Genomic DNA, 20,760 nt, shown 5'->3' with positions numbered 1-20,760 from the left:
GCGAAAGGCTAATTTTGATGTTAAGCAAAGTAGGAAAAGCTGAAATAGTAAGGGATTCAGGACCAATGCATTTCTGACTACAACTCTGCGTCGGGTTTCTGAGTAAAGCATCCACCGAAAGCAGAACTCCAAGGCAGATAGATTCCTCAAAGAAAGTGTTTATTGGATACACCATATTGGCACAGCCAGCAAAAACAAACTCTAAAAGTTCCTGCAGTTTTCCCTTAATTAAAAGAGCAAATATTCCCTCCTTGGTTGTCGCTCATCCCATTGTCCAGTGAAGGTAGCTGGGAGGCTGTTGGGCCACTCCTCTATAATCTGTCAGGATTAGCTTGGTTCCTAAAGGAAAACTTGTTTGTTTTGATGGATAGCTGGTCTTTCCCTTTTCAATCTTCATAGCAACTAGGAGGCAGGAGAAAAATGGCATCAGCCAGGTCAGCTTCAAAGTTGACGCACTGGTCCAGTGGATATACTCATCAGAGCATTTTGGAACTACAGTATTGGGGAATCTCCACTTCTTAAATATTGGCAGCCACACATCACTATCAGGCCAAATGATAACCTTAGCCTTCATTGATGTCATGTTTGTTTTAAAACCTCCTACAGGGCAAAACAAGCTGAAGGGATTGAGGATTCAGAATCAAAATCAGAATCCAATTGGAAGGGAATTTAGAGTTTTTCTAATCCAGGTATGTCAGGGCAGGGAACATGTGCAATGGGTGTGCATTGCATTTTGAGTATTCGGGCACATTAGCGCATTCACACACACGCAATTTGGACTCTTGCTCCAGAAAAGGTTAGCCATCACTTTCCTGTAGGAACTACAGGGGGTCAACAAAAAAATGGAAACACTTGACTTTTTGGCATCATAATGTTTAAAATGTTCAAATCAATCAAAACTTGACATATTTTAATGTTTTTTTGTTTAATTCTGTTATTTCATGTTTTTTAAACTACCTTTTTTTAACAGAAATTTAAAGAAAGAAATGGCAGACCTCTCAGACTTTCAAAGAGGCCAAACTGTTGCTGCTCGAATGGCAGGCGCTAGTGTAACAGAAAGTGCCCAAATGTTTGGCGTTTCAAGAGGTAATATCTTTAAAGTAATGACTGCTTTTGAAAGAGAAGGGCAAACGTCCTCAGCCAAGCACAGGCCTGGTCGAAAGTCGAACGGGGAATTCCTCAACCACTCTCTTTTTCATTAGCTAATAACCACTTTTTCCTTACTCCCGGTCTCTTATCTTCTTCAACCCAATAATTAAGTTTTTTTAATCCCACTCCCTAAACATTGATGCTAATAAACCCCCTGGCAATAACTGAAACAGGTACACCATCTTGAGAACTACCATCATTTTTAATGTTCTTATTTTAGCCATAAACAGGTGAATCATGGTTAAGTGGTCATCCATTCGGATTCCAAGGTCCCTCTGAATGTTACTGTGTTTGAGCCATGTTTCATCTGTTTTTCCTGCCCAATATTACTTATCTCCACATGAAATTTCATTTTGTTGGATTCAAATTGTCTCATTTCAATCATAAAGGCACAATATGCATACACATAAATATACAGTGATACCTCGTCTTACGAACCCCTCGTCATACGAACTTTTCAATATACGAACCTGGGGTTTAAGATTTCTTTGCCTCGTCTTAAAAACCCTTTCCGTCTTACGAACCTGAGCCCGGTTCCATGGGCTCTCCTACTGCACATGAGCTATCTGACTGCCGAAGGGATTCCCCTGCCTTGTGACTGGCACCACCGGGATTTCCCATTTGCTTGTATGGGAATTCCCCGCCGTAATTTCCCACCCCTTTTTGCTTGCACCTGAGGTGGGGAATGCCGGAGCTGCCCCATTTCCCTGCCACTTTCCCCTGTAGCCCTCCACTTCCTCTGCTCCCCGCAGTCGCCCCATCCTGCTGCCAAAATCCCCCCTAGCCTGCCGCTTCCTTCACCCCATCTCGCTGCTAAAATCACTAATCCAAAAGCTTTGTATCTTGCCCCAAATCTCTCCAAAAATCGTTCTCCCAAAAGCTTAATTTCTTGCCCCAAATCTCTCAAAAAATCACTCTCGCAAAAGCTTCATTTCTTGCCCCAAATCTCTCCAAATATCGTTCCCCAAAAGCTTCGTATCTTGCCCCAAACCTCTCCAAATATCACTCCCAAAAAAGCTTCGTATCTTGTCTCAAATCTCTCCAAAAATCGCTCTCCCAAAAACTTCATTTCTTGCCTCAAATCTCTCCAAAAATCACTCTGCCAAAAGCTTCATTTCTTGCCCCACATCTCTCCAAAAATCGCTCCCCCAAAAGCTTTATATATCTTGCCCCAGATCTCTCCAAAAATCGCTCCCCCAAAAGCTTCCTAAGCCACCCCAAATAACTTCCAAACTCACTTCTCCTTTCAAAATGCCTCGTTTCTCCTTGCTGCCTTTCTTCACTCCATTTGCCTTCGTTAGGACCTCGATTTAGCTGGCATGGGAAGCTTTTGGAGGAGCGATTTGGGGAGAGATTTGGGGCAAGAAACAAAGCTTTTGGGGAGCAAATTTTGGAGTGATTTGGGGCAAGAAACGAAGCTTTTGGGAGAGTGATTTTTGGAGAGATTTGGGGCAAGAAACGAAGCTTTTGGGGGAGCAATTTGGGAGAGATTTGGGGTGGCGTTAGCCTTCATTAGGACCACCATTCCTCACTTCTCCTCGCTGTCTGTCTCCACTCCGTTAGCCTTCACTTTGACTGCCTGCCACTTTTTTTAAGCCTTAAATTTATTTATTTTATTTATTTATTGGATTTGTATGCCGCCCCTCTCCGTAGACTTGAGTTTGCACCCATTATTTGCTTTTACATTGATTCCTATGGGAAACAATGTTTCGTCTTATGAACTTTTCACCTTACGAACCTCGTTTCGGAACCAATTAAGTTTGTAAGACAAGGTATTACTGTATATAGAAAACATGGTGGATCAGTGGTTAGAATGAAGTACTATAGGGTAATTGCCCACAGTCAGTAGTTTGGTACTGTCGTGGTGATTGTTGATTCAGCTTTTCATCCTTCTGAGATGGGTAAAATGAGGACCCAGATTTCTGGAGACAATATGTTGACTTTGTAAAGTGTTCAGAGAGTGCTGTAAAGCATAATGGAGTAATCTAAGTGGAATTCCTATTGCTATAGAGTTTCTCCTGAGTGTGTATCCTTTTATTCAAAGGTCCTTCCACATTTCATGCTTCTCCCCTATGTGGATTTTCATATGGAAAATAAGATTAACATTTTGAACAAAGGCCTTTCCAAACTCCATCCATTTAAATGACTTCTCCCATGTGGATCTTTTTATGGGAAGCAAGATACCTGTTCTGAGCAAAGGTCTTTCCACACTCAATGCATTTAAATGGTTTCTCCCCTGTGTGTATCATTTCGTGTGTTCTGAGGACGCTCTTACGAGAAAAGGTCTTCCCACACTCGATGCATTTAAAGGGTTTCTCCCCTGTGTGTATCATTTCGTGTGTTCTGAGGTTGCTCTTACGAGAAAAGGTCTTCCCACATTCCATGCATTTATATGGCTTCTCCCCTGTGTGGTTCATCTCATGGGAAATAAGATGAAATCTTTGAACAAAACTCTTTCCACACTTCATGCATTTAAAAGGCTTCTCCCCTCTGTGCAGCCTTGTGTGGATACTAAGTCCACTGTTCTTAGCAAAGGTCTTTCCACACTCCACGCATTTATATGGTTTCTCTCCTGTGTGTATTATTTCGTGTGTTTTGAGGTTGCTCCTACGAGAAAAGCTCTTTCCGCATTCTATACATTTATACGGCTTTCCTCCTGTGTGGATCATCTTATGGGAAATTAGATGAACTCTTTGAACAAAGGTCTTTTCACACTCCATGCATTTATATGGCTTTTCCCCTGTGTGGATCCTTTTATGGGAAATAAGATTATTTCTTTGAGCAAAGGTCTTTCCACACTCCATGCATTTATATGGTTTATCTCCCATGTGAAGCTTGTTGTGTCTTCTGAAGCTATCCCTACGAGAAAAGGTCTTCCCACACTCCATGCATTTATATGGTTTCACTCCTGCGTGGGTCATAATATGACAAATGAGATTACCTCTTTCAGTAAAGGTCTTTCCACACTCCATGCATCTAAATGGCTTCTCCCCTGTGTGGAACATTTTGTGTCTTCTGAGGTTGCTCCTACGAGAAAAGGTCTTTTTACATTCCATGCATTTATACGGCTTTTCACTTGTATGGATCATTTGATGGGAAATAAGATTACTTCTTTCACCGAACTCCGTACATTCATATGGTTTCTCTTGCTGGGCAAGAAAGTCTTGTATCAGAGCATGTGTGGATGATGAGCTTTCCTGATTCCAATTATTTGACTGGTTTCTCTCACAGCTTTCGAATTCCATTCGAATTCCAAACGTCTCCATTCCATCATTAGCATTGATCAGTTGAAATAGTTCACAGCAATCTTGATTCTCCTGCCCATTATTGCCTTCCAATCAAAAGAGAAATGAAAATGGCAACAACGTTAGAAAAAAAGATCTGTACTAAAATTTTACTTCTAGAATAAGCGGGGTAGATACAACCCCATCTTTATGTTAAATGTATGTTTGTCAGTTTTGTCTATTTTAAGAAAATTAATAAAATATTTTTGGGAAAATAAGAAAGAAAAAAATCAATAAATTCAAGTGAATATCCTTTCTTAAATTCCATTAGGCTGTATTTTTGCATGCTTACAATTGTGTGATGTGGACAATAATAATAATAATAATAATAATAATTCATTAGATTTGTATGCCACCCCTCTCAGAGGACTCAGGGCAGCTCACAACAACAATAACAATGGAGTACAAATCTAATGGTTAAAACTAAAGTTAAAAACCCACTATCATTAAAAAACAATTGATACTACACAATTGATGATTTGAATGCTCCAACACTGGAAGTTTTAAAGAAGATGTTGGAGAATTATTTGTCTGAAGTAGTGTAGCGTTTCCTGCCTAATCAGGGGGTTGGACTATGTTGTGGTTGGCTCTGGCCCAGCTCGTGCCCCAGGGAATGTGGAGGTGGATGCAGGGGAAACTTCAACATGTCATAGGCCTGTTTTATTGCCAACAGAGTCAGTTCAGAGTGCAGTTTCCTCGGACGAAGGAGGTGGGAGTGACTTGGAAGAGGGGGGCTTGGCACATAGCCCAGGCAGTCACTCTCCATTATCTTCCCTTGATTCAGATGATGAGGTCTTGGACCCATGCAAGCGCAGAATTATGCATAGAAGAGACCAATTAAGGACATATTACAGGAGATAAGAGAGACCACCTGTGTTTGGGTGGGGCTCCAGTAATTAGGGCTGCTGCTATAAATAGCAGTGTGTGGGTTTGGCCATTGTGGAAGAGTATCTGATCACAGTTCGTCAGGAATCGTGTGTGGTTTTCTGGCCTTTGTTGATTTTTCAAGACTTTGAAACCAAAGCAGAGCAGTGTGTGTGGAGGTGCTTCACTTCGTGGAAGATTCTTCACAGCTGCAAGCTAAGTACTTAAGGACTGTAAGGGACTTGTACAAATTACCAGGTTGTTTTGGGATGAGTGCTCTTTGCAATACAAAAAGAGTGCTTAGTTTATTTTGAATTTTGTGATAAAGAACATTGTCTTGAATTTTCAAACGTGTGTGTGTCTGAAATTTGTACCCTTGAATTTTCGGGAGGCTCCTACCAGAGAGCCCGGCAGAACAGACTAGAAGACCTCCAAAGTCCCTTCTAACTCTGTTATTCTATTCTATTTGTACATTCATGAATCATGAAAGCTTTGAAAATATCTAGAAAATTTCTCTTACTTTACAATTATCTACCATGTTTCCCCAAAAGTAAGACAGGGTCTTATTTTCTTTTGAACCCCAATGTTTGGCTTTATTATCAGGGGAACTTATTTATTTATTTATTTATTAGATTTGTATGCCACCCCTCTCCGTGGACCCGAACCTATTATTTTGGGGGTGCAGGAGGCAGCAAGCATGGGATCGGATGTCCTGTCACCATCCCCTCCGCTCCGTTTTTTGCGCCAGCCAAGCAGCTGACTGGTGCTGCCCTGATGTGTCTTTCAACAGCCTCATGGACACTGCAAGGTTTCATCATACCGAACGAACTTCATCATACCGGCACAGCTGGTGTCCTCCTGCGCCAGTATATTGAATCTCACGACAATGCTGCCATTCATACATGTAACGTCACAACTAATCTTGTAAAGTCCTGCTCCAAGAAGCTTGTCTCAGGGAAGGGCACAATTTGGCAGGTGACCAGTAGGGCAGGGATGGGGTGGGGTAAGCCACGCATCATACTATAGTCTGGCAGCTCTGTAGCATCTCTTGGCTGCTTTGTACAGAGAAACACCTTGAACGATAACTAGTTTTACAGACATGGACGCCCCCCTCCCTAGTCTGGAGGGGGGGGAGAGAGAGAGATGCTGAATGATCCCTGATTTTTGAATAACCTCTGCCCCTGAGAACTTGGCACTTTGAGAAAATTGGCACTTTTGAGGAACTTGGCACTTTAAAAAAAACTTGGCACTTGAAAAACTTGACACTTTGGGAAACTTGGCACTTTGAGAACTTTAGCACTTTTGTTGGTTGCTGCTGACCGGATTTCCTAAGCGAATTGAATTATTCATTATTACCTATGTTTGTATTCTCTGTATTTTTATTGTTATTTTTATTCAGTTTTTTAATAGTGTTTTTAATATTAATATTGTTTTTAATTGCTATTTTTATACTGCTATCAATTTAATTGTTTTTAACATAATTGGGGTTTTATATAATGAGTGACTGGGGTACATATACTTGTGGGTATGAATGGAATGACTGGTATGACTGGGTGGGTGGGGGTGGGGGGGGTTATGGTATGGATGAGTTGATTGATAGTAGTGTGAATGATAGATTTGGCCCACCTGACGCTCGGGAGACAGGAGAGGGAGGGGCACCGATCTCTGGGGTGGCAGAGGGTCGGAATATTCCAGTGTTGCTGGGGAGAGGCAGATATGGCGGGGGCCACAGAACTAGCCGTTCCAGGGGAACGAGGGACCGTTGCTTAATAACGGTCCCTTGTTTTGGCTCTGTGAGCCCAATCTTGGGCACTGGTGATGAGTGTAACTCTGGCCCTGGGCTCAGGTTGCTGCTGCTTAATGCCAGGTCGGTGGTAAATAAAGCTCTCCTCATCCGGGATCTGATCCTGGATGAGGAGGCCGACCTGGCTTGTATTACTGAAACCTGGCTGGGCCCAGAGGGAGGTGTTCCTCTCTCTGAAATTTGCCCAGCCGGGTTTCAGATATGGCATCAACCTCGACCCCAGGGAAGGGGGGGAGGAGTGGCTATTATAGCCAGGGAGAGCCTTTGCCTGCGTGGACTCATTGCTCCGGAAATTGCGGGTTGCGAGTCTCTCTTGATGAAGTTGGACTTAGGGGTTCAGGTGGGCTTATTTCTCACGTACCTGCCTCCAAGCTGCGTGTCAAAAGCCCTGCCTGTGCTACTCGAGGAGGTAGCCGGGTTGGCGGTGGAGTTCCCCAGACTTATTGTCTTGGGGGACTTCAATCTGCCGTCACTCGGCGAAACCTCTGGGTTGGCACAGGAGTTCATGGCCACCATGACAGCCATGGACCTGACTCAAGTAGTTCGGGGTCCGACTCATGAGGGGGGGCACGCACCTGACATGGTATTCCTTTCCGAGCAATTGAGTAATGGTCTGAGACTAAGGGGCTTAGAAGCAGTGCCTTTGTCATGGTCAGACCATTTTCTACTACGGCTTGACTTCCTGGCTCCAATCCTTCCCCGCAGGGAGGCGGAACCAATGAAGATGTTCCGCCCCAGACGCCTGATGGACCCAGAGGGCTTTCAGATGGCGCTTGGGGTTATTCCAGAGGCACTCATCCACAATTCGACGGAGTCTCTTGCGGAGGCCTGGAATACGGCTGCTGCGGAGGCTCTCGACCAGATTGCGCCTTTGCGACCTCTCCGTGGCGCTAGACCCCGTAGAGCCCCATGGTTCAACGAGGAGCTCCGGGAGTTGAAACGCCAAAAGAGACGTCTAGAGAAGCGATGGAGGAAGAGTAGGTCTGAATCCGACCGAACACTTGTAAGAGCTTTTATTAAGACTTACAAAGTGGCGCTCAAGGCGGCAAGATGCGCGTACCATGCCGCCTTGATTGCATCAGCGGAATCCCGCCCGGCCGCTCTGTTTAGGGTGACCCGCTCCCTTCTTAATCAGGGGGGAGTTGGGGAGCCCTTGCAGAGTAGTGCCGAGGATTTTAACACGTTTTTCGCTGATAAAGTCGCTCGGATTCGGGCCGACCTCGACTCCAATTGTACAACAGAGTCGACTGACAACGAGTCAGTCGAGGTGACTGGGGCACGTACTTGTCCACCTGTCTGGGAAGAGTTTGATCTGGTGACACCTGATGAAGTGGACAAGGCCATTGGAGCTGTGAGTTCCGCCACCTGTTTACTGGACCCGTGTCCCTCCTGGTTGGTTTCGGCCAGCAGGGAGGTGACACGGAGCTGGGCCCAGGAGATTACCAACGCTTCCTTGGGGAGGGGAGTTTTTCCATCACTCTATAAAGAAGCGCTTGTGCGCCCTCTCCTCAAGAAGCCCTCCCTGGACCCAGCTGTCCTTAATAACTATCGTCCAGTCTCCAACCTTCCCTTTATGGGGAAGGTTGTTGAGAAGGTGGTGGCACTCCAGCTCCAACGGTCCTTGGAAGAAGCCGATTATCTAGGTCCCCGGCAGTCGGGTTTCAGGCCCGGTTACAGCACGGAAACCGCTTTGGTCGCGTTGATGGATGATCTCTGGCGGGCCCGGGACAGGGGTTTATCCTCTGTCCTGGTGCTCCTTGACCTCTCAGCGGCTTTCGATACCATCGACCATGGTATCCTTCTGCACCGGCTGGAGGGGCTGGGGGTGGGAGGCACTGTTCTGCAGTGGTTCTCCTCCTACCTCTCTGGCCGGTCGCAGTCGGTGTTAGTGGGGGGTCAGAGGTCGACTCCTAGGTCTCTCCCTTGTGGGGTGCCTCAGGGGTCGGTCCTCTCCCCCCTGCTATTTAACATCTACATGAAACCGCTGGGCGAGATCATCCAAGGACATGGGGTGAGGTATCATCAATATGCGGATGATACCCAGCTTTACATCTCCACCCCATGCCCAGTCAACGAAGCGGTGGAAGTGATGTGCCGGTGCCTGGAGGCTGTCGGGGCCTGGATGGGTGTCAACAGACTCAAGCTCAACCCGGATAAGACGGAGTGGCTGTGGGTTTTGCCTCCCAAGGACAACCCCATCTGTCCATCCATTACCCTGGGGGGGGAATTATTGACCCCCTCAGAGAGGGTCCGCAACTTGGGCGTCCTCCTCGATCCACAGCTCACATTAGAACAACATCTCTCAGCTGTGGCGAGGGGGGCGTTTGCCCAGGTTCGCCTGGTGCACCAGTTGCGGCCCTATCTGGACCGGGACTCATTGCTCACAGTCACTCATGCCCTCATCACCTCGAGGTTCGACTACTGTAATGCTCTCTACATGGGGCTACCTTTGAAAAGTGTTCGGAAACTTCAGATTGTGCAGAATGCAGCTGCGAGAGCAGTCATGGGCTTACCTAGGTATGCCCATATTTCATCATCACTCCGCAGTCTGCATTGGTTGCCGATCAGTTTCCGGTCACAATTCAAAGTGTTGGTCATGACCTTTAAAGCCCTTCATGGCATTGGACCAGAATATCTCCGAGACCGCCTCCTGCCGCACGAATCCCAGCGACCGATTAGGTCCCACAGAGTGGGCCTTCTCCGGGTCCCGTCAACTAAACAATGTCGGTTGGCGGGCCCCAGGGGAAGAGCCTTCTCTGTGGCGGCACCGGCCCTCTGGAACCAACTCCCCCTGGAGATTAGGACTGCCCCTACTCTTCCTGCCTTCCGTAAACTCCTTAAAACCCACCTTTGCCGTCAGGCATGGGGGAACTGAAACATCTCCCCCTGGGCATGTTTAATTTATGCATGGTATGTCTGTGTGTGTGTCTGTTAGCATATGGGGCTTTTTTAAATATTTAAATATTTTTTAAATTGTCTGTTTACTTATGATTTGTTTTTACATGTTGTGAGCCGCCCCAAGTCTTCGGAGAGGGGCGGCATACAAATCTAAGTAATAAATAATAAATAAAATAAATAAAAAACTTCTAATGAGTTTGCAAAGTTGTTAATTTCTAGCATTTGTAGGAAATTTTTCTTTACAATACAGGGTGTTTCTCTGGCAAGAGACGGACAAAGCTGCCAGTCTCCAGTAAGATGTTTACATATTATAAAGCGATTCTAACTTATTCCTTGTAGCTTGGTCTCTGATTCTACTCGCCTTATATCGTCTTGCCTTGTCCCATCATCCCATCAGTTGTCGTAAATCAGTTTCATTAACCAAATTCATCCTTTTATCCATAATCTCAAATTGAATATGATCCACCATGTACGGGTACCAATTTTGCATTGTCCATTTTGTCACATCTTTCCAACCCAAGACTACCGTGTTTCCCTGAAAATAAGACACTGTCTTATATTAATTTTTGCTCCAAAAGTTGTGCTACGTCTTATTTTCAGGGGGTGCCTTATATTTCTCAAATAAGACAAATTCACAGGCAGAAAAGCTGACACCCCCAAAGAAAGTGTACCGTATAGTACACTGATTACGGTACGGTACCTGTCAGTATGGCACCCACACACACAAACGACGGCACTTATATGGTACAACAGTATACTCCCGCTATTGCAGCTTCCGGCCACCAGAGGAACTACAGTCTACGCACTGTAGTGGAGATTGTAATGGCGGTGAGACAGCAGCAGACTGTGTCTGCTATACTGGACGGAACAAAGCGATGGAAGGGGCCAGCAGGGGACGCCACATTATTACGGTACCGCTATGAACAGCTTTGAATGGTACAGTATGTTTTTCCACCGTACCGTATGTAAAGTTGACTACGCTTTATTTTCGGGGGATGCCTTATATTAGCAAATTTTGCAAAACCTCTGACATGCCTTATTTTCGGGGTACGTCTTATTTTGGGGGAAACAGGGTATTACCGCCTGAGCGCTTTCTATCGCTGCTTGTTTTATTTCTCTAAATTCTCCCATCGCATTGCTTTTAATTAATACTGCCATTTCCTTAGTAATTATCCATCATGTATTTAACATCCTATTACTATCCTCTTGCACTTTTTGCCAAACGTTGTGCACTACCAGGCCTTCCCAAAGCATATGCATGAACACTCCTTTATCTTGGCACCCATGCCAACAGATACCCTTAACATTCTGCTGAAAGTATGTGAGTTGAACGGGTGTGTAATACCACATGTAATATTTTCCTTCTCATTTCCCTAACCCGTGTATTCTTAGTTTATGTTATATTCTCCACTATATTTTTCATCTCTTGCACATCTACTTGTATTTCACTCTGCCACCATTTAGTTAATCCTTGGGTCACATCCCCGTCTGACTGCACTAACATCTTATATATATTACTTGCTTGCGCCTTGGTACCCTCACTTTTTTCTCTTATTATTTTCTCTATCTCCTCCCTACACAGTGCTTCTTTATTCTCCCTTTGAATCAGATTTTTACACATTGCATTTATTTGTAGCCATCTTCCCTTGCCCAACCACCATTCTATACGATTTGGCCTCCCATCCTTCTCATATAACTGTTCTATCTTAGTTATCTCTCTTCCCTTCAACTCTTCTATAACCTTATTTAGATTTGTTTCATTATCTCTATTACATATAACGATGACAGTTTTGGTTTATATCAATCTATTTTCCCCTGCCATTTTTTCAAGATTTCCATAGTCCCTATCATGCGACCTATGAATTTATCTAGATCACACCTACTCCACCTTATAAAAATTAATTCTCTATTCTTCATACCATTTATCTCTTTTTCCAATTTCACCCATTTATTTTAAAATAATTGCAACTCCATTAATCTTTCAATTTGAAATTCTACTCTATACAGCTCCAAACGGGGAATTCCCCATCCACCCTCTTTTTCATTAGCTATTAACCACTTTTTCCTTACTCTCGGTCTCTTATCTTCTTCAACCCAATAATTACGTTTTTTATCCACTCCCTAAACATTGATGTTAATAAACCCCCTGGCAGTAACTGAAATAGGTACACCATCTTGGGAACTATCATCATTTTTAATGTTCTTATTTTAGCCATTAACAGGTGACTAGAAACATAGAAACATAGAAGACTGACGGCAGAAAAAGACCTCATGATCCATCTAGTCTGCCCTTCTATTATTTTCTGTATTTTATCTTAGGATGGATATATGTTTATCCCAGGCATGTTTAAATTCAGTTACTGTGGATTACCAACCACGTCTGCTGGAAGTTTGTTCCAAGGATCTACTACTCTTTCAGTAAAATAATGACTCATGGTTAAGTGGTCATCCATTCGGATTCCAAGGTCCCTCGGAATGTTACTGTGTTTGAGCCATGTTTCATGTTTCATCTGTTTTTCCTGCCCAATCTTACTTATCTCCACATGAAATTTCATTTTGTTGGTTTCAAATTTTCTCATTTGAATCAGAAAGGCACAATATGCACACACATAAATATATATAGATAACATGGTGGATCAGTGGTTAGAATGAAGTACTGTAGGCTAATTTCCAACAGCCAGCTGGTTCTGTCATGATGATTGTATTGATTCAACTCTTCATCCTTCTGAGATGGGTAAAATGAGGACCCAGATTTCTGGAGACAATATGTTGACTTTGTAAAGTGTTCAGAGAGTGCTGTAAAGCATAATGGAGCAATTTAAGTGGAATTGCTATGGCTACAAAGTTTTTTCTGAGCGTGTGTCCTTTAATGAGAAGACAGACTTCAATTCTGACCAAAAGGTCCTTCCAAATTTCATGTTTCTCCCCTATTTGGATTTACTTATAGGAAATAAAATGAACTCTTTGAACAAAGGTCTCTCCACGTGCCATGCATTTAAATGGCTTCTCCTCTGTGTAGATTATCTTATGGGAAATAAGATTAACCTTTTGAACAAATGCCTTTCCACACTCCGTGTATTTAAATGACTTCGCCCGTGTGGATCTTTTTATGGGAAGCAAGATACCTGTTCTGAGCAAAAGTCTTTCCACACTCCATGCATTTAAATGGTTTCTCCCCTGTGTGGATCATCTTATGGGAAATAAGATTACCTTTTTGAACAAAGGTCTTTCCACATTCGACGCATTTAAATGGTTTCTTCCCCATGTGTATCATTTTGTGTGTGGTGAGGCTGTTGCTACGAGGAAAGCTCTTTCCACATTCTATACATTTATATGGCTTCTCCCCTGTGTGGATCATCTCATGGGAAATAAGATGGATTCTTTGCACATAGCTCTTTCCACATTCCATGCATTTATATGGTTTCTCTCCTGTGTGGAGCTTTTTGTGTCTTCTGAGGCTACTCCTATGAGGAAAGGTCTTTCCACACTGCATGCATTTATGCGGCTTTTCTGTTGTGTGGATCTTTTTGTGAATAGTAAGTCTACAGCTCAGAGGTAAGGTCTTTCCATATTCTATGCATTTATATGGTTTCTCTCCTGCGTGGAGCTTTTTGTGGATAGTAAGTGCTCTCCTATGAGTATAGGTTTTCCCACACTCCATGCATTTATATGGTTTCTCTAGTTGGGTGAGAACGTCCTGCATCAGAGCATCAGTGGAAGATGAGCTTTCCTGATTCCAATTATTTGAATGGTTTCTCTCACGGCTTTTGAATTCCGTTCGAATTCCAAACGTCTCCGTTCCATCTTTAGCATTGATCACTTGGAATAGTTCACAGCAATCTTGATTCTCCTGCCTGTTATGACCTTCCAAGCAAAAGAGAAATGAAAATGGTAACAACTTTAGAAAAAAAAGATCAAACTGTACAAATTCAAGTGAATATCCTTCTGATATTTTCTTAAACTCCACTAGGCTGTATTTTTGCATTCTTACAATGCTGTGTTGTAGACATGATAAGTTGAATTTTCCAACACTGGAAGTTTTAAAAAAGATGTTGGATAACCCTTTGTCTGAAGTGGTGTAGGGTGTCCTGCGTAATCAGGGGGTTGGACTAGAAGACCTCCAAAATACCTTCCAATTCTGTTATTCTATTGTATCTCTATATTCTTGATTCATGAAAGCTTTGAAAGAATCTAGAAAATTTCTCTTTCTTTATAATTATCTACCATGTTTCCCCAAAAGTAAGACAGGATCTTAGCTTCTTTTGAACCACGAAATAAAGGTGTGGCCTTATAATCAGGGGAACCTATTATTTTGGGGGTGCAGGAAGCGGCAAGCATGGGACAAATGTCCTTCACCGTCGTCACCTCCCCTCCATTCTTTGCCCGAGCCAAGCATACGGCTGGTGCTGCCCAGATGTGTCCTGTAGCAACTTCATGGAATAGGACAATGCAAGTTTTCATCATACCGAATGAACTTCATCACACCGGTACAGCTGGTGTCCTACTGTGCCAGTATGTTGACAACAATGCTGCCATTCATGCATGCAACGTCACAACTAATCTTGCAAAGTCCTGCTCCAAGGAGCTCGTTTCACGTTGGGGCACAATTTGGAGCGGGACAAGCCACAAATCTTACTAGAGTCTGGCAGCTCCATAGCGTCTCTTGGCTGCTCTGTAAAGAGAAACTTCTTGAATGGTAAAAAAAAACACACAACTTCTCACGAATTTCTAAAGTTGTTAATTGCTAGCATTTGTAGAAAGTTTTTCTTTATCATAAAAGATGTTCCCCTGGCCAAGAGACGTGACAAAGCTTGCCAGTCTCCATTAAGATGCACTCTAGCAGTGAGGCATAATTTGGGGGTGGGCTGGTGGGATGAGGCAGTCTCCGAGTCTCCGGAGTGGGGCGGCATACAACTATTATTATTATTATTATTATTATTATTATTATTATTATTATTATTATTATTATTAGTAGTAGTAGTAGTAGTAGTAGTATTATGTCAATACAACATAGCAAACGAGATCACTATGCTGGATTTCGTATTTCATCACCAGTCGGGCGCTTCCCAAGCACCTAGGACTGTGATGTAGCAGCGAATTATGTTTGCCGATCCCAGTAAAGCGGCCTTTTGCAATTGACAGATGGAGATTTTATCAATTCCGATGGTTTTCAAATGTCCGCTGAGATCCTTTGGCCCTGCGCCCAGCGTGCCAAATACCACTGGGACCACTTTCACTGGCTTATGCCAGAGTCGTTGCAGCTCGATTTTTATTCTTATTATTTTCAGGATGTTCTAATTTCAGGGAAACACGGTATACACAGCAGGGATGCATTGCTACCAGTGCGGTAGGTGACTGCGCACCAGTTGCAGCCGTCAGATTGCAACATTTCCAAGTGACAGCTTTGGTGCCAGACCTTTGGGTGCCACTATCATTTTTCTATCATTTTTCATATTTTTTGCTTCGTGCGCATGTGCACAGTAAAATGTTGTGAAGGGCCACGCATGCCACATTTCAGTGGTTTTTCGGTGAAAAAAATCACCAAAATATCTCCCTCGCACGCACCCCCTTTCAAGATTTTGGCGGGTTTTTGGTTCTAGTGTATGTGCATAAGCAAAATCATTCTACACATCGTTAGTGGTTGATAATAGCAATCTGCCCCTGGTATATAGTATGCCACAGGTGAATACACCCACTCACATTTTGTAAATATTTCAGTATGCCCTTTCATGTGACAACACTGAAGAAATAACCGCTGGGTACAATGTAAAGGGTTTGGTCACGTCCCATTTGGAACTCAGTTCTGAAGACCTCACTTCATAAAGCTATTGATAAGATTGTGTGAGTCCAGAGATGGGCAACATGAGGGAAGGCAAGGAAAGATCACCACAAATTTAGGACAAGGAGCCTATGAGTTGCATATTCTAATACAGTATCACTATAACGCCATTCTCCTTCTGATTGCTGATTTTTTCCCCCAGTTATTACAGTAGTACCTCTAGATACGAGCTGCTCCACATGCGAGTATTCCAAGTTACGAGCCACAATGCGAGTGAAATGTCTGTTCAGCACCTGAGCTCAAATTTGGGATACGAGCCGAGCTTCCACTAGGTAATCTGCTTGATTCCAGTTATCTCGGCGTGAAAAACAAAGTCTAAAGGCATTCGTTCAAGATGCGAGTTGATCGACTTACGAGCTCGGGTCTGGAACGAATTAAACTCGTAAATCGAGGTACCACTATACTTGCAATACATAACGTAAAGCATGGGCGAAAGGCTAATTTTGATGTTAAGCAAAGTAGGAAAAGCTGAAATAGTAAGGGATTCAGGACCAATGCATTTCTGACTGCAACTCTGTGTTGGGTTTCTGAGTAAAGCATCCACCGAAAGCAGAACTCCAAGGCAGATAGATTCCTCAAAGAAAGTGTTTATTGGATACACCATATTGGCACAGCCAGCAAAAACAAACTCTAAAAGTTCCTGCAGTTTCAACTTAATTAAAAGAGCAAATATTCCCTCCTTGTCGCTCATCCCATTGTCCAGTGAAGGTAGCTGGGAGGCCGTTGGGCCACTCTTCTATAATCTGTCAGGATTAACTTGGTTCCTAAAGGAAAACTTGTTTGTTTTGATGGATAGCTGGTCTTCCCCCTTTCAACCTCCATAGAAACTAGGAGGCAGGAGAAAAATGGCATCAGCCAGGTCAGCTTCAAAGTTGACGCACTGGTCCATTGGATATACTCATCAGAGCATCTTGAAACAATTGTGGAATCTCCACCTCATAAATATTGGCAGCCACACATCACTATCAGGCCAAATGATAACCTTAGCCTCCACTGATGTCATGTTTGTTTTAAAACCTCCTACTTAGCAAAAAAGCACAAGGGATTGAGGATTTAGAATCAAATCAGAATTCAGCTGGCAGGATCTGGTGATGGCAAACCTATGGCATATATAGTGGCATGTATTCTTTTATGAGAAGACAGACATCCATTCTGAGCAAAATTCCTTCCACATTTCATGCTTCTCCCCTACAGCTTCTCCCATGTGGATTTTCCTATCGGAAATAAAACGAACTCTTTGAACAAAGGCCTTTCCACACTCGATGCATTTAAATGGTTTTTCCCGTGTGGATCATTTGGTGTGTTCCTACGAGAAAAGTTCTTTCCAAACTCCATGCATTTAAATGGCTTCTCCCTTATGTGGAGCTGCTTGTGACTAGTAAGTCCTCTGCTATAGGTAAATGTGTATTTATGCGGCTTTTCCCGTGTGAATCATCTTATGGGAAATAAGATTATTTCTTTGAGTAAAGGTCTTTCCACACTCCATGCATTTATATGGTTTCTCTCCCGTGTGAAGCTTGTTGTGTATTCTGACGCTATCCCTACGAGAAAAGGTCTTCCCACACTCCTTGCATTTATATGGTTTCACTCCTGTGTGGAGCTTTTTGTGTCTTAAGAGGTTACTCCGATGAGAAAAGGTTGTTCCACACTCCATGCATTTAAATGGTTTCTCTCCTGTGTGGATCATCTTATGAGAAATCAGATGACTTCTTTCAACAAAGGTCTTTCCACACTCCGTGCATTTATATGGTTTCTCTCCTGTGTGGAGCTTTTTGTGTCTTATGAGGTTGCTCTTACGAGAAAAGGTCTTTCCACACTCCGTGCATTTATATGGTTTCTCTCTTGTGTGGAGCTTTTTGTGTCTTATGAGGTTGCTCTTATGAGAAAAGGTCTTTCCACACTCTGTGCATTTATTTGGTTTCTCTCCTGTGTGTATCATCTTATGGGAAATAAGATTATTTATTTGAGTAAATGTTTTTCCGCACTGCATGCATTTATATGGTTTCTCTCTTGTGTGGAGCTTTTTGTGTCTTATGAGGTTGCTCTTATGAGAAAAGGTGTTTCCACACTCCATGCATTTATATGGTTTCTCTCCTGTGTAAGAAATAAGATGACCTCTTTGAACAAAACTCTTTCCACACTCCATGAATTTAAATGGCTTCTCCCCTGTGTGCAGCCTTGTGTGGATAGTAAATACACTCTTTTTAGCAAAGGTCTTTCCACACTCCATGCATTTATATGGTTTCTCTCCTGTCTGGAGCTGTTTGTGTCTATGAATTCCAAACGTCTCCGTTCCATCTTTAGCATCGATCCCTTGGAACAGTTCAGAGCAATCTTGATTCTCCTGCCCATTATTGCCTTCCAAACAAAAGAGAAATGAAAATAGTAACAACTTTAGAAAAAAAAAGATCAAACTGTACAAATTCAGATGAATATCCTTCTGATATTTTCTTAAATTCCATTACGCTGTATTTTGCATACTAGCAACTCTATGATTTAGACATGATGCTTTAAATTATCCAACACTGGAAGTTTTTAAGAAGATGTTGGATAATCCTTTGTCTAAAGTGGTGTAGGGTTTCCTGCCTAAGCAGGGGGCTCTACTAGAAGACCTCTTGAAAGTAGCTTCCACCTGTTATTCTAATCCATTTCTATATTCATGAGTTATGAAAGCTTTGAAAGTATCTAGAAAATTTCACTTACTTTACAATTATTTACCATGTTTTCCCCAAAGTAAGACAGGATCTTTTTTTTTTGAACGCCAAAATAAGTGTGTGGCCTTATTTTGGGGGGTGCAGGAGGCAGCAAGCATGGGACTGGATGTCCTGTCACCGTCCGCTCCCATCCGTTCTTTGCCCGAGCCAAGCATATGGCTGGTGCTGCCCAGATGTGTCCCTAGCAGCTTCATGGAATAGGACAGTGCAAGGTTTCATGGAAGTGATGTGCCGGTGCCTGGAGGCTGTTGGGGCCTGGATGGGTGTCAACAAACTCAACCCAGACAAGACGGAGTGGCTGTGGGTCTTGCCTCCCAAGGACAATTCCATCTGTCCATCCATCACCATTAGGGGGGAATTATTGACCCCCTCAGAGAGGGTGCGTAACTTGGGCGTCCTCCTCGATCCACAGCTGACATTGGAACACCATCTTTCGGCTGTGGCGAGGAGGGCATTTGCCCAGGTTTGCCTGGTGCACCAGTTGCGCCCTATTTGGACAGGGAGTCATTGCTCAAGTTGCTCATGCCCTCATCACCTCGAGGTTCGATTACTGCAACGCTCTCTACATGGGGCTACCTTTGAAAAGTGTTTGGAAACTCCAGATCGTGAAGAACGTGGCCGCGAGCGCCATCGTGGGGCTTCCCAGATTCGCCCACGTATCTTCAACACTCCGTGGCCTGCATTGGCTGCCGATCAGTCACAATTCAAAGTGTTGGCTATGAACTATAAAGCCCTTCATGGCATTGGACCAGAATACCTCTGGGACCGCCTTCTGCCGCACGAACCCCAGAGGCCGATTAGGTCCCACAGAGTTGGCCTTCTCCGGGTCCCGTCGACTAAACAATGTTGTCTGGCAGGCCCCAGGGGAAAAGCCTTCCTCTGTGGCGGCCCCAGCCCTCTGGAATCAACTCCCCCCAGAGATTAGAACTGCCCCCACCCTCCTTGTCTTTCGTAAACTACTGAAGACCCACCTATACTGCCAGGCATGGGGGAATTAAGACATCTTCCCCCAGGCTCATTATTATTTATGTTTGGTATGTATGTGCTGTTTGGTTTTAATTATGATAGGGCTTTTAGTTATTTTTAATATTAGATTTGTGCCATTGTAATATTGTTTTTATCGTTGTTGTGAGCTGCCCCAAGTGTTCGGAGAGGGGCGGCATACAAATCTAATAAATTGAATTGAATTGAAAATTGAATACTGAATGAACTTCATCACACTGGCCCAGCTGTTGTCCTGCCGCTCACTGCTGTGCCAGTATGTTGAACCTTTACCAACGCTGCCATTCATGCTTACAACATCACAACAAACTTTACACAGCTCGTCTCATGGTGGGGCACAATTTGGGGCAGGGCTAGCCACGCATCTTACTAGAGTCTGGCAGCTCCATAGTGTCTCTTAGATGCTCTGTCCAGAGAAACATCTTGAATGGTAAAAAAAAAAACTTCTGACGAATTTGCATAGTTAGAATTGCCCCCACCCCCCTTGCTTTTTGAAAGCTGCTTAAAACCCACCTCTGCCGCCAGGCATGGGGGAATTGATACACTTCCCCCTAGGCCTTTACAATTTTATGCATGGTATGTCTGTATGTGTGATTGGTTTTTATATCATGGGTTTTTAACTGTTTTTAGTATTGGATTTTGTTATATAATGTTTTATTGCTGTTGTTAGCCGCCCCGAGTCTGCGGAGAGGGGCGGCATATAAATCCAATAAATAAATAAATAAATAAATAGTTATTTGCTAGCATTTGTAGGAAGTTTTTCTTTACCTACAAGGTGTTTCTCTGCCAAGCGACGTGTCAAAGCTGCCAGTCTCCAGTAAGATGTGCTCTAGCAAGCAAGGCGTAATTTCGGGGGGTTGGTGGTGGTGGGGAGAACTTATTTTCAGGATGTTCTATTTTCGATTAAACATGGTATACACAGCAGGAATGCATTGCTACCACTGCGGTAGGCGACTGCGCACCAGTAGTAGCCCCCGGATTGCACAATTTGCAAGTGATCGCTTTGGTGCCAGACTGTTGGGTGCCAGTATCTTTTTTTCTTTAATTTTTCATATTTTTTGCTTCATGCGCATGTGCAGAAGAAAAATATTGTGAGGGGACATGAACGCGAGATTTCAGTGATTTTTCGGTGAAAACAATTCCACCAAAATATCTCTTATCGTGTGTGCGCCCCCTTGCAAGACTTTGGTGAGTTTTTGATTCCTG

At 43.5% G+C, this 20,760-nt stretch overlaps 3 protein-coding genes across 3 annotated transcripts in view; all 3 read right to left on the bottom strand.

The window, feature by feature from the left end:
- LOC139162981 (zinc finger protein 208-like) overlaps nt 1–20,760 on the bottom strand; it is a 72,701-nt gene that overhangs the window by 26,691 nt on the left and 25,250 nt on the right. The gene's annotated exons all lie outside the window — the stretch shown is intronic.
- LOC139162954 (zinc finger protein 85-like) lies at nt 1,942–4,080 on the bottom strand. Its single transcript, XM_070743867.1, has one exon. The coding sequence runs from the start codon at nt 4,068–4,070 to the stop codon at nt 3,288–3,290; it is 783 nt and encodes a 260-aa protein (XP_070599968.1). The 5' UTR covers nt 4,071–4,080; the 3' UTR covers nt 1,942–3,287.
- LOC139163180 (zinc finger protein 665-like) lies at nt 12,227–19,843 on the bottom strand. Its single transcript, XM_070744143.1, has 3 exons — nt 19,828–19,843; nt 17,256–18,196; nt 12,227–13,675 (listed from the first exon to the last, which is right to left on the bottom strand). The coding sequence occupies exons 1-3, from the start codon at nt 19,841–19,843 to the stop codon at nt 13,079–13,081; spliced, it is 1,554 nt and encodes a 517-aa protein (XP_070600244.1). The 3' UTR covers nt 12,227–13,078.

The sequence above is a fragment of the Erythrolamprus reginae genome, chromosome 2, assembly GCF_031021105.1.
Source record: "Erythrolamprus reginae isolate rEryReg1 chromosome 2, rEryReg1.hap1, whole genome shotgun sequence".
Taxonomy (NCBI): Eukaryota; Metazoa; Chordata; class Lepidosauria; order Squamata; family Dipsadidae; genus Erythrolamprus; species Erythrolamprus reginae.
The sequence above is the reverse complement of the archived record's forward strand: the minus strand, read 5'-3'. Positions and strand labels throughout refer to the sequence as shown.